The 13627-nt window shown below is 43.0% G+C and overlaps 1 protein-coding gene across 8 annotated transcripts in view; it reads right to left on the bottom strand.

The window, feature by feature from the left end:
• The window catches only part of ABLIM1 (actin binding LIM protein 1), a 317067-nt gene that overhangs the window by 45987 nt on the left and 257453 nt on the right, over window positions 1-13627 (bottom strand). For 6 of the 8 annotated variants that reach the window (XM_050958982.1, XM_050958980.1, XM_050958986.1 and 3 more), the window contains exons 10-12: window positions 9266-9313; window positions 5199-5276; window positions 1424-1579 (exon numbers count right to left, since the gene is read on the bottom strand). In XM_050958982.1, the coding sequence (XP_050814939.1) occupies window positions 1424-1579; window positions 5199-5276; window positions 9266-9313 (282 nt within the window). The remainder of the gene's footprint in view (window positions 1-1423; window positions 1580-5198; window positions 5277-9265; window positions 9314-13627) is intronic. The other 2 variants (XM_050958988.1, XM_050958987.1) reach the window with 2 other exon arrangements.

Here is a 13627-nt window from a genome sequence, read left to right as displayed (position 1 = left end):
TCAACCATTGTTGTAGTTTAACGGTACACACATGAAGAGAACAACCCCTGTGAACTATGTAAACAGCAAATACAATGGTGAGAAAACTAGGGTCCTTAGTGATAATGGTCAGCATGTTCCAGCTCTCCCATTCACTGGCAGGCAGACTATTTGTTGATGGGGGTGATTTTCAAAGACACGAAGCTGGATGCCTAAATGCTACGAGTGCCTCAGAAAATGTCTTCCCCACGTGAATAATTTATGCCATCTTTCCACCCCATCCCCTTTTACACACACATAAGACAAATAAAGTTCAGTTCAGGCTCATTTCCTCTGTGTTGTTAGAGAAGGAAGAAGTAGATGCTCTGCCAAGGGTTGGCACTGTGAGAGGCGGTAGGATGTATGCTGAGCATATACACAATTTGTTTGGTTGTGAAAGTCTGGTTCCTCCTAAGGCTCTGAGAATGTCAGAAACAACGGGCCAATTGCTGCACTCAAATACACTCACTGGGACCATAGAGATTGCCAGGGTGGAACTGAGCAGATTTGGACCCACTCTCTGTTTCGATCTTCGTTTCTGAAAGTGCCTTTTACTACCTCAGAAGGCATGAAATGATCATTCTACTTAGAATCAAACGTACTGAGATTTGAGAAGGCAATACCACCAATGTGCAATTATGAGCAGGGAAGATCACCTGGAGAAACAGAAAGAAATCTGCACCCTTTCAAGCACAACTTTCAGAAGAGAGACCAGATGCTCTTTTTGATGCAGGATATAAGGCTTGCTATCAAATGGCAGATATACAGCAACTAAAGCAGAAAACAACTGCTTCAATAGAGCAAGCCAATGCACCTTCCTGGATATAACTATGTGAATGATTAGCACCTCATCTGGATCTATCCCACATCTGGAAAAATGCTTTGGGCCTCTTTCCCCCATGAGATGTGGTTGTCAAAATCCCAGTGCTGTTAACCCTTTCGTTGCCACACTGCTATGATATTTGTTTGGCACCCTGGCGATCCACTGGGAACAGCAGTGCGTTAAAGTGATAACTTGGTACATGACACAGCACCGGAGTTGTGTTTGCCTCATGCACTGAGCTTGTAAGCAGCCATCAAATAGTTAGTGTGTGTTACGAACATACATGAAGGAAGACCCACACACTGCCACCCCTTAGTTAGATGCTGGTGTTAACTGAAGGCAAAATATACAGAGCAGCCATACATTTATTTCTGCAGCTGGACACATGATGAGATGCAAGGTATGAGTCAACATCACAATCCCTTCCTTTAAACATGGACCTGATAGATGCAAGCACTTGACTGAACGGCAGCAACAACAGCATTAAATAGCGTCAGTTACAAACAGTTTTAAAGGGGACAGAAGAGTAGCTGACTTTGAATGATAGCGTATAACAGAATGGGTCGCTCATGAATTCATTACCTCTCCAAGACTCTGTCTCTCCTGTCTCTCCTCGTAGGCGGAAGTGTAGAATGGCTCATAAGTAATTAGGTCTGGACGTTCAATGTCATAAATGGCCTTGACTTTGGGAATAGCTGCTAAATCCTTGTAATCAAGGATTTCATTGTCTACTTTTGCCTGAAGGTCAAAGACAGAAGATAAATTAACACACACAAATGCACTAGTAATTTCTATTTTATACAATTCATGCGTTGGGGAATTTGCCTTCACAATGCACTTAAAGAAAACCCTTCTTGCCACTCCATTAACGTATGAAGTGACTGACTGGTCTTCAGCATCATGACTCCTTTAATAGCATAGAATGATTTTTTTGAGAGGTAAGAAGCAGCATGGTATAAATAGACTGAACATAGGAGCTCATGGCTTCTAGTCCTCGAGTCAAAATCCCAGCTCTGCAAATGACTCACTGAATGGCCTTGGGCAAGTCACTTCACCTCTCTGCTTCGGCTTTTCCCCATCTGCAAAATGGGGATAAATACTACCAGCTTCCTAGCTCACACAGATGTTGAGAGGATTGCATATGGCACTCTGAAGATGGAAAGCTGCTTCCCACCTTCATTACATTAGAAGAAAGAGCATCCTAAAATGAAACAGAAGGCAAACAAGACTCCAGCTTGCAAAACACAGCAACAAAATGGTGCATGGTGTCTTCAGAACCAGCTATCCCCTATCCCCACCTATCTACATTTTTATTTGGCATCCATCCCCATAGTATCTGCGAGCCTGGCTAAGAGATGTTGATAAGATGTCAAACACTTTGACATCCATTCCACAGTGTGATTTCATGGCTAGTCTGCACCTGGAGGGCCAACCTTGGAAATAAGCTCCAAAGAGAGCTGCTCGCTCCCAGGAAAGTGCTATAAGGAGATACACCAAAAAGACAAAGGAAAGCTGTCATTTGTTTTTAGATTTCTTTGGTTAAAAGGAGAGTGTTGAGATTTAAAAAAAAAAAATTGCTAGTTCTTACCTGCATTATGGAAACACCTTGAATTATTGAAACTGAGTGAGATTTAAACATCTAGTTTCCTCTTATGCTGTGTTTACACCTTTTGCATTTCACTAAGCTGAACAGTAAAATTAGGTTGGTCAGTTTCTACTCCGATTCATTTCCACCCATGCTAAAGACTGACACACACATTTTCAGAGCTGTACAGCATGTAGCCATCCATCTCTCATTATAATCCATTTGGCATGGTGGTTCCCATGCAATCCCTTGAGTTAGCGCTCACAAAATGCTGCCTTTTAAAATTTTGTTTTAAAAAAAAAATACTTTAAATGGTTAAACAATGATTTTTCCAAAAATTACCTGAAACTTGTTTGACTGTAACAAAAATGACCTAAGCACTTTTAGCTCTTAAATACACACACACCCCCAACCCCCTCCCCACATGCACTCACTAATGAGTTGAGAATGTGTCAGGACATTGTTAACGCACTACAAGGTAAAACAGACATTTTGATACCAATGTACAGCAGTAACAGTGACTTGGCCTATGCCTGCAGATAACAAGAAGTGAGTGTCATAAGCTGGCTAAGGCTATGAAGCTGCACAAGTCAGCATGCTGACAACACTCCAGATTTTGCTCTCTGGTTTCAAACCAGCACCGTGTAACAGGGCTAATTTACTAGCTGCTCCTTCTGCAGTAAAGCGCATGGCAAAAATAGCGCTGCCTTGAGCGGATACTGGATTGGACCCCTTAGTCAATTTTTCCAAATACCCGGCACGCCACCATTAGATCTGTGCCCTGTATGTCTTAAAACACAGCATGCAGCCGGTTATTCCCCTAGATATTTCTTTGACACACATCCCTGCTTCTTAGGCTTGGAATATGAATAGCACAGGTTAAGAAGATAGTCACTTTTGGAGTTAGGGACTTCTCTAGCCAGAGAAAGAAAAGAGACATATGCTGCACTCCAATACCTGGGTAAGTTCCAATTAAGGAAGATAAATAAAAACAGAGAAGGACTAACATTCCTTTAAAAATATTGGGACATTCCTAGTTTGGTGATGATTTAATAGAGCTTTTCCATCTCTAATTTCTGGGATCCTATGGGAGCCTCATAGGAACAAAAGGATCCACTGGGAAATCTATGTATCCAGCAAGATGATCTAAATTCCTGAAGAAAAGGGAAGGGGTTACAGGGCACTTGTACTAATCTGTGAAAATGAACCCCATCAAAATAGGGTAGCATAGGAAAAATTCTAGAGGGTGGCCCCATATTTAGCACTGTAAAGGTAATAACAGCTAGATGCTCAACACTTCTGTTTTTTGACAAGAATTTTTTCCCCACAGGACCAAATCTCTGTTCTATATGTTTTATTGGGCATAGCAGAACCTCCATAAGTTCCAGGATTTAGGACAATATGCCCCCAGGGGCTGCATGCTAAGAAGTACGGTAACTTCCTACATAACCAAACTTCATTGTGGACACAGTTATACCAGAAAAATGATGCCTGATACCAGGATGGTCGATTTCACTTCCTAACTGAAATAAGCTACACTGGTAGAAGCACTTTTCTACTGGTGTAACTGCACCCACACTGGGGAGCAGGGGTTCCTGCTTTAACTATACTGGTATAACTAAAGTGGTAAATCTTTCTAGTGTAGACAAGCCCAAGATACAGGAAATGTCAGAGAAATGCCAAACTACAGCAAAGCAAGTTACTCTGCAATACTGCGAAATCTGAGCTGCTCTCCACTGCACTGAATGACTGTCGACAGAAGTCCACAACCTTTTGCGGCTAACTATGAGCCTATCAGTGGATGTGTAAGAAATCAGGGGCTAGCTATATAACCCATGAGAAGGGGTGGGGCTCATCTTATTTCTATAGGCCGTGGCCCTTTCCTCCAAATTGTCTTGTCCTCAGGGCTGGCGCTACCATTTACGCAGCCTAGGCAATCGCCTAGGGCGCCAGAATAATTGGTGGGCGTCATTTTGCCGGAGGGGGCGGCAGGCGGCTCCGGTGGAGCTGCCGCAGTTGTGCCTGCGGGCGGGCGGTCGGCTCCTTGCGCGGCTCCGGTGGACCTCCCGCAGGCACAACTGCGGCAGCTCCACCGGAGCTGCGGAGCACCGGACCCTCCGCAGGCACCATTGCGGCAGCTCCACCGGAGCCGCGGGACCAGCGTGCGGGGCGCTGAAATTGCCGGCCGCCTAGGGCGCTCAAACCCCTAGCACCGGTCCTGCTTGTCCTAGCAGAACAGGCCCCTCTCATCTGGGACAAAGATGCATTTCCATTATGTGTGAATGAAACTGACCCTGCTTGGGCTGCCAGTGAGCTTTGAACCTGAGACCTCAGCACTTAAAGAACTTGGACAAAAGAAGTTTTCTTAGGTGGAAGCAGAGCACACCTATAAAATTCTTATGTAGGCCAGCCACCAGAGGGAAGACATTCTCCTAGCATGGGTTACCTAGCAGCAGAGGGCCCTATGACACACTAGAAGGGGAATAAGGCTCTGAATTTGTCAGTTTTCACAAAGCCATCTGGTATGCCATTTACTACACCAGCCAGCTCCATCAACTCTGGGTTAACAACTTCGGCACAGTGTAGCTTATAACTGTTCTATGCAAACATTCTGTCCGAGATTCCGCATAGACGCCTATGGAACTAGTGCATCCAATTCCCATTCGTTTTAATGGGAACTGGCCTTCTAAAACCCTTAGAGGGTATTGGAAATCCCAGCCTCTATCTCGTCATCGAGGGAGCAATGGCTTACAAAGAGGAAATTATACTTACATAGATAGTATGGCCTGGTGAGCCAGGAATACTGGAACCTGGTCTGGAATAAATACTTTCAGACGATGTCCTTGTAGGCTGTAAAACAAATGTCCACTTGTAAATGATCTGTCCGCAGGTGTACCACTGAGAAATCAGATTATTATTAAAAGGCAGAAAGATTCATTTGTCTTCAAATGAATTAAAAAGTTGAATAATGCAAAGGCAAACTCCAGCATTCTGGGAAATTTCACAACCTTGCGATACAGGCATGGGTTCTCTTTTTGGGGACGGGGGGCACGTTGTGTGTGGGAAGAGGGAGTTTCTTAGTTTTAAGGCACACTGTGAAAAAAAAAAGATTGACAACAAAAAAGAGCATCTCACAGGGACATTGTAGGAGCACTCCAGAATATTCTTGTCAATGTCCCTATTGGAAAGCATTATTTGACAAATGGCAAAACCTCTCTCAGTTCCACGGGGGGGGGGGGGGGGTCCAATCCTGCAGTATGCAAAGGGGCTGCACAGCAGCTTACCCACCTGCTATCGCACATTGTATCGGGGCCTTAGTCACTGAAACTACATCAACACAAATGAGTGCAGAATTGTGCCCAACACCGGACTGCAGAAGGACAGAAAACTCTCTCCCTTGGAATAGTTCACAATCCACGCAATACAATTTAGGTGCAATAGCTGCAGGTAAAATTCAGTCTAAAATTCCACTCTACAATGCCTCTGATGTTTAGTGCCACTGCTTGAATCCTGTGCAGTTACTCACACCAGTACAAAGGGAGTGCAATTATAAACTGAATGGCAGCTCCTGGCACTTCATCAATATCCAAGTGACATCACCTCCATGTAGGGCAGTGTGGATAAAGAAATTCATTCAGTATCATCAGGTACCTGAGTTCAAACCTCTATAAATCAGAAACCCATTTATTGAGCCAAAAATTTCCCTGGTCTCCTTTTTGGTGAGCCTGCTCTAAGAAAAGCTACCAATGCTCTTCAATGTATCACAATTCCTCCTAAGTCTAGGAAGCAGTATGCACAGTGTTAAAGGTGTTAGAGTAAATTGTCCTGAACTAAAAATTAACATACCAGGACCCTGATCCAAAGCCCAGTGAAGACAATGGAAGTTCTCCCACTGAAGTTAGTGCGTTCTAGATCAGGCCCAAGATTTCTCTTTGAAGAAATCAAAGCCCACATTGCCTCCTCATGAAAAATCAAAAATCTACAACCATATTCTCAAACCAGATGCAAAGTAAAGGAGCTCCCTGAAGCATGAAGCAACTGGCTGGCCAGTGGGTGATTCTGGCTGAGTGCAGTGGGATATTTTACTCTAATGCCGCTGAACAATTAAACTCTTGATAAACTTGTTCCTGTCATTTGTTGCTTGTGACACAGAACCAAAGGAGCAGTGACTGCCCACTGGACAGAAAAATGAAACCGGACAGTGCGGCTCACAGATCTCAGACAGGAAATATCTGCCCAGTGGGGCTCTCTTATCTCTCAGCAGATATTTCCTGAAAGGGGCCTTCAGCTGAGTAGCAGCCACTTTCCCTGGGTCCTTTTAGCTTTTACTTTACTGCAAGCAAACTAATGGGGCACTATTAAAAACCAGGCTGAATAGAATATTCCTCAGCTCACACCTGATTTGAGATTTGTTTTAGGAATCTCATCAAAGAAACTCATGTATTTGGGGACACTGGGTGAATCATGGACTTGGAACAGGTACCAAGAAAATTAAGGAGTTGGATCAAATGCAGCAGTCTACAATGGAGAGCAGATGAGGACGCTGAGGGATACCTCTCTCTTTCTTTCTCTCTCCTCCCGCCGCCCAGCATCCCCCAGCACATCTGAGCATATTTTTTCAGCTGGGCCTTGGGCCCTCTCAATAGCTACAAAATTCCACATCACAGGAAGAGAGCACAGAAATTTCTAAGATGCCCCAGCTGCCCTTCTGCACCTCCCATAACGTAACCAAGAGAAAAATTATTTACATTAGCCAAAAACCCCAAAACTACAAAAAAACCCCAAATACCAAGAATTAAACGGGGGAATCAGGCTGATGAGAAACATTTTATTCCCTTTAAAACTCTGACATTTCATACTGCTGCTTGAGTGGAGTCATATGGAGCAAGTTGTTGCAGTTACCATGGTAAGCGATTGTTGTTATTACAAAGCACAAGGAACAAGGTTAAATAGCTGAGGTGCAATTCTGGACATCTTCCTCATTACTCAACTTCTGGTTTTGGCCAAAGATTTGTCTTTTTGATTTATTTTTTCTAATAAGTACAAACAGGTTGTGAGTTTCAGAGAAACTACAGCCTTCTGTTTTCTTCTCTCTATCCCCATACATTCTTTGGAATGTAACAGACAGAAGCCTGTACATCAAGGAAAAAGGGTCTTTTATAATTACTTTAGGGAATCAGAAGTTGCGAGGAAACAGCCACTTAGACCTAGTGTTATTCTCTTGCAATATTTCTAAGTCTCACCTCCCTGTTTGGTCGCTAAAAATATGTTCTGCGATCAGCTAATTCACCTTATACTAATTCACCTGTCCTATTGGGCAACTTGCTCCATGGTATTTTTTCCTACCAAGTGTAGTGAGTGCAATCTGCTTTCCAAGTTTAGGCACCAGTCCTGCAAACACGTACACGTAACTTTAAGCACAGGAGTTACTGCACTGGAGTCAATAGCAGAACTAAGTGCCGAAAGTTAATCATGCACATAAACACTGGCAGGATTAGGGACTTAGTCTCCTTTTCGTCAGTTCTCCCTTTCTTCTCCTCTCGGATCCAATCATGCTTATTAACTTCCCATCAATTTGGCTGTTAGATCTGGCAAATACCCATTTTATTGCCATTCCTTATACCCAATATTCCTGGTCTCCTTCTGAGTGCACCAATTTCACATTCAATCTCCTTCAAAGCTCTGTGAAGACCCTTTCTCATTGGTTACTATTATTTATATTGTGCTAGCACTTAGGGACCTCATTCACAGACAAGGACCCTATTGTACCAGGCGCTGTACAAATACAGAACACAACGGCAATCCTGCCCCGACGAACTTAGTCCAAGTATTTATGGAAACCCAGCGATCAGCATTGTAGGGTTTTTTTTAGTGGTCCCCATCCTATGTCTTGCTTAGCTTTACAACTGTCCTCTTAAGAAACAGATGTTTCCCCATTGTTTTAAGAACCCCCTACATCCCTCTTTAGCCACACTGGCCTCTCTTGCCCTTTTTTCCTGTTTACACAGGATGAATTTCAACCAGTCTCTCCAACTGTTTCCTAAACATTTCCTATTCTGCTATAGGACATTTCCCACCTCCATTCAGAGTGGTGACAAGCAAGGAACCACTCAGTACTTCTATTAAACTCCCCTTCCTGCTATTTTCAGTGAGTCCTCTTTACCCTCCCCCTTTTTTAAGAGGTAAGAGCCATCTCCACCTCTACATCTCCTCTCTCTTCTCCTCTCCCCTTCTCCCAAAATAACATCCGAGACCTTTTTGCTGGATACAGGAAATCTAAGAATGCATAGTAAGAACAAATTCATGCATATCATCAATGGAGTTAAATGATGGACTGATTCAAATCTCAAGGAAACCATCTGCATCACTTCTTCATGTTTTCCTCCTCTTCAGGAATCTCTTATTTTTATTTCTTTTTCCTCTCTTCATGCATTTGTCTTCAATGCAAAAGGTCATTCATGCTATTTTTATGGTGATTCTGTTGGGGCCATTGTGTATGTCAGTTCTGGATTAGCGTATCTCGCACACATATGCCCCAATTTGTTATTTAATATTAGTTCACACAACTTAGGCTGGCTCAGTTTTCAGATCATCATGCAGGGCACATTATTTAAACAGATAAGTTATTTAAAAGAAAAAATAAAAACACTAGGGCCATCCACATCACCCAAATGCCGCAATGTGATGGCTTTGCTTTTCTATGCTACAGATGTTCAGCGTCATGCTCTATAGAAAGATATGGAGGCAAGCAAGCCAGATCAGAAGTGATCCCATGAACATCTGGCTGACTGGATGCACTACTACATTATAAAAGACACTGCCAGCGTTATTTACAGTACCTGCCTTAGTTTTTTGATTGAGTTCATTATGCAAGGCGGTGAGAACAGCTGCAGAAGAAGGGATAATTTTTCATTCTACACACAGTCACTTAACAATAACATTGCTAATACAGTTAAAACAAAAGATCCTTAGCTACAGAGGCTAGTTTAAGTGTGGTAACGATGTACATATAAAAGCTCATTAGAAATTAGCTTTTTCTGCAATCAGTCCTACTTGCTAAACAGGATTTTGTTATAGAAGTAACCTATGGTTCCCCTAGTACAACATAGATTACTCTGATCCTTTGTCTCACTGCTTGTAAGGTTTTTCAAAAGAGACAAGTTACTTAGGGCATAGATCCAAAGCCCAATGAAGTCACTGGAAAAATTCAAACCTGATGTCAGTGGACTTTGGATCAGGCTCTTATTGCATCATAATGTTTATAAACGGTGGTGTATGTGACCCACCAAGCAACAAAATCCGAAAGCATTCGTTATGCATGTCCGTTATTTTGCCAATTAATCATGGCTTCAAGTTTCTCTTTCCAGGAGCATTCATGTGGAAACTAATTATTTCCTCTCCTAAAAATCTACAATGCATATTCATTGGCTAATTTAGCAGTCATAAAGACCAGCTTTATTAACAGGTGTGGTTTAGTTTAAAAAAACACGCACATACACATGTGCTCAGATAGGAGCAACTTCTTTCCATCCTAAAAGCAAAGTGCAGTGAAGCAAAATTGGTCTTCAGGACAAGTCATTCCATACTAGTCGTTGCCAAACTTAATCTATGCCACAAAACTACTCATGCAAATTAAGGTTTCCTCCAATACCTGTATTAAGTTTGCACCATGAAAATTATGGGTGAAATCCTGGCTCACAAACTCCCATTGACTTCAAGGAGGCAGGATTTCACACAATATTCTTAGATTGTACTATCAGGGTTTCATCTTCTTACATAATGCTAACATACACAATTTTCTTAAGAGAGTGTAAATGTTGTTTTTAAAAGACTACTGCATGTATGTAATTTATGACAAACTTCCCCTCCATAAGCCAGTTTATTCTTGCATGTTGTCAGCTACTTCATACATTTTGGGATCAGTTAACACCTTTCTATAGGTCTCAAGCCTAGGAATATATGCTTGGATGAAAGACTTGTTTCTATAAGGCATCCACTGTAAATATCTATTTTAGTTTTCTACAATACCCATTACTGTGGTAGATAAGTGATTATATGAAATCACTGCATCAATTTGACAGGTAGAGTGATTGACATGAGGCTCTGTTTGCATCGGAAGCACCGAGGAGCAGTACTTAGGAATAGAGCTAATATCATGCTTTTTTGGCTCACCACGATCCTGCACACCTTATGCACATAAACAAGTTCCTTTGCCTTCAAGGGGATTACTCATGTGAGTGGGAGCTGTAGGATCAGACTGAGGATTCATGTTTCCAGAAGTTGTCAGAGTAGTAATACATCACTTACATTAGCCCTAGGACTGTTACTGCCCAAGACGGGTACTCATTGGTTGGCAAGTTCCCTGGAGGCTCAATTCAGCTGAACTCCAGGATGACATTTCATTTAGACACAAGCTAGATGGTTGTAATATTTATCCACTTCTGCCTCTGGCTAAGAGAACGTCACCTATTCCTCATGGGTGACTTATTCTTGGAAGACCCACAGATTGGTTTGCTTCCAACCATTGAGTCCAAAACCATATACCTGTGGATTTTCTTGAGCATTGATCTTGCTAAATCCCTGATTTCCTCCAAGCACAGATGCATCCCACAGTGCTGAAGTTTGATCACACACCGTAATAAGACTGAATTAGCTACTGTTTGAGAAAACGAGAGGTTGTATTTACAAAATGAGCTCCAGGAATTGTTTCACTATGCACAAAAGGGAGGTACAGCAAGTAGGGATGAGAAAACTAGTTCTGAAAAAACTAAAAACTGCAGCTTCTCTGGAGCCTTTGGTAGAATCAAACCCAAACTAGACTCTCTCGAGGTTCTGAAATATTCCACTTTCTCCACATATTTTTCCTCTGTGTGTGTCCCTCTACATGTCTAGGTCTCTGCTGGTACTAGGACTGCAAGACTTAAAATACTAAGAGTATCTTCCTTCAAGCCCAGCTCCAGGGAATACTGGAGATCTCACAAGCATGCCGTTTCCCCAAGAGATTTCCTGCCCTGTTTTGATGACTTGAGAGCTTTCGATAGGCTTTCAATAAAAATCTATAGTCTGTTAGTCTATAAGGTGCCACAGGATTCTTTGCTGCTTTTACAGATCCAGACTAACACGGCTACCCCTCTGATAATAAAAATCTAAACTTGCATGTTGTTTCCTATCAGCTCTGTGTTCTTGGGGAACCAGGGCGTAGTACCCAACCTGTCTGACTCACGAAAGACCTTCCCCCCCTGCAGCCTCTGCTTGAGCCAAACCTGATCAGAAGAAAGACTTACAAAAAGCAATGAAAAGGTAGTGGGAGACACACCTAAAGCCCTCCGGACAAGGATGACAGGATTAAGGAAACTCCCCTAGCCTCATTTGCATCGGAGATCGGACAGGGAAGCATCTCCATTAGCACACAGAATGGAGAGCAGAGTTCTAAGGCAAGAACTGCACTGAACTCTGGGACCAGAAAAGCAGGAAAGCACTGCATGATGGGGGATCTCTGCTCCAGATGTTAATGAGCCCACACCTGCCCACACCCAGCTCAGAAGTTGTCAGACCAATTCTAGTAACCAATCCTTTATTGGTATCCAAAATACTGAAGCTGCCTAACTGCACTGTGAGCTCTCTCAAAGGCACACTGCCTGTAGCCTGGAATGATCAGTTCCTATTGTCTACCTGAACAAAACAACTTTGGCATACTCCCTTGAGCCAACAGTTTACCCATAAACAAATCTAGTGTTCTCCCTTGAACCACTGTGTTTCCCTACAAAAACCCCTACCCATACTCAAGTAGGTGTTCTGATGCCTGGATCCAAAATCTGCACCAGTTCCAGTGGAACTTCATCTTCTCCTGACTGATCGTGCTGGGGGCTCTGCCTGTCTCCAGCACTCTGGAGCCTCAGCTACCACCACCACCTGGGAACCCCGATCAATTCAAGCTTCACAAAGTGGTGACAACCCATCTCTCTCTCTAGGTGTAGCCTTCTGACCCTGACCTGTGTGATCAGTTATAGTTTTCTAAACCTGACTTTTATAATCAAATTTAAGTTAGATTTAATATTATAACTGTTGTGTTTGTTTGGCCCCCCTTGTATGGTTATTACCTGGCAATAAATAATGTTCATGGTTAAGCTGGTTACTTCTCTCTCCTCCCGCCCCTCCGGTATTTTTCGCCTTCCCCATTCACTCTGCAGCAATGTTCCTTGATCCCTAAAAATCCTGTGGGATTTGCTCCTCAAGTGGGTTACTACCAGAACAATTGTAAAGTGAAAGTGGGGATAGGGCCGTGCTGAACCTGGGGCATATGAGGGTGACAGCTTGGAAGTGCTGCTCGACCCAGCCTACCGAGCCCAGGAACATAAAACGGGTCAGCATTGGAGTGCTGATTAATCCGGTCCTCTCAGATGCGCTTGGAGAGACAGAGAGGTGTGTGTGTGTGTGTGTGTGTGTGTGTGTGTGTGTGTGTGTTCGTGTTCGTTCATCTGATTCTGGGGGCTGGAAGAACCCAGCCCTGGGGAACCTAGGTCCTGCAGGATGGCTCCATTGGGAGGGAACTTGCAGCAAGGAGAAGTAGAACTCTGTATGAGAATGCCAGTGACACAGCAGTACATTGATCGACTTACAGACACTCCCCCTCGAAGAGTAACCCTAATAAATGAGCATACCCCAAAGTAATGGGCAAATCTAGCAACAGTATGGTTATCTGGACCAAGCACATGACCTAACCTTTTCAGACACATACATCATTAATGCTGTGTTCCTTTTAACAGTCAGCTAATGGTGTGATTCTTAATGGCCAAACTATGCACTCCACGCCTGAAGGCAGACAAGATAATGGTGGATGGCAAGATTTTTATTCCTTTACCTCATGGAAATTTGACTTTTCTGAGCAAGAAGTAGAGAATACGATCTATACAAAAGTAGTACAGTGATGGTTGCAGTATATCTGGCACATGGAGAGACCACTGAGCCAAATTCTGCTTGTATCACACCCTGGGCAACCAGAGTACAAATCAGGGCAGATCTTGACTTTGATTAGGTGGATGCCTGCACAAGTCACAGGGCAGTATTTGATCCTAAATTACCTTCATCCTATGTAATCTACACTGTGAGATGACAGTTTCTCTGTTTTTGGCTGTGAGCACTCACCTATTTCCTGTCCCATTTTTCTAATACCTTGGATAACATTCATTTTTTAATCCTGG

Source organism: Gopherus flavomarginatus, chromosome 6, assembly GCF_025201925.1.
Source record: "Gopherus flavomarginatus isolate rGopFla2 chromosome 6, rGopFla2.mat.asm, whole genome shotgun sequence".
NCBI classification, from domain to species: Eukaryota; Metazoa; Chordata; order Testudines; family Testudinidae; genus Gopherus; species Gopherus flavomarginatus.
Note: the sequence above shows the minus strand (reverse complement) of the source record. Positions and strands in the feature narration are given on the sequence as shown.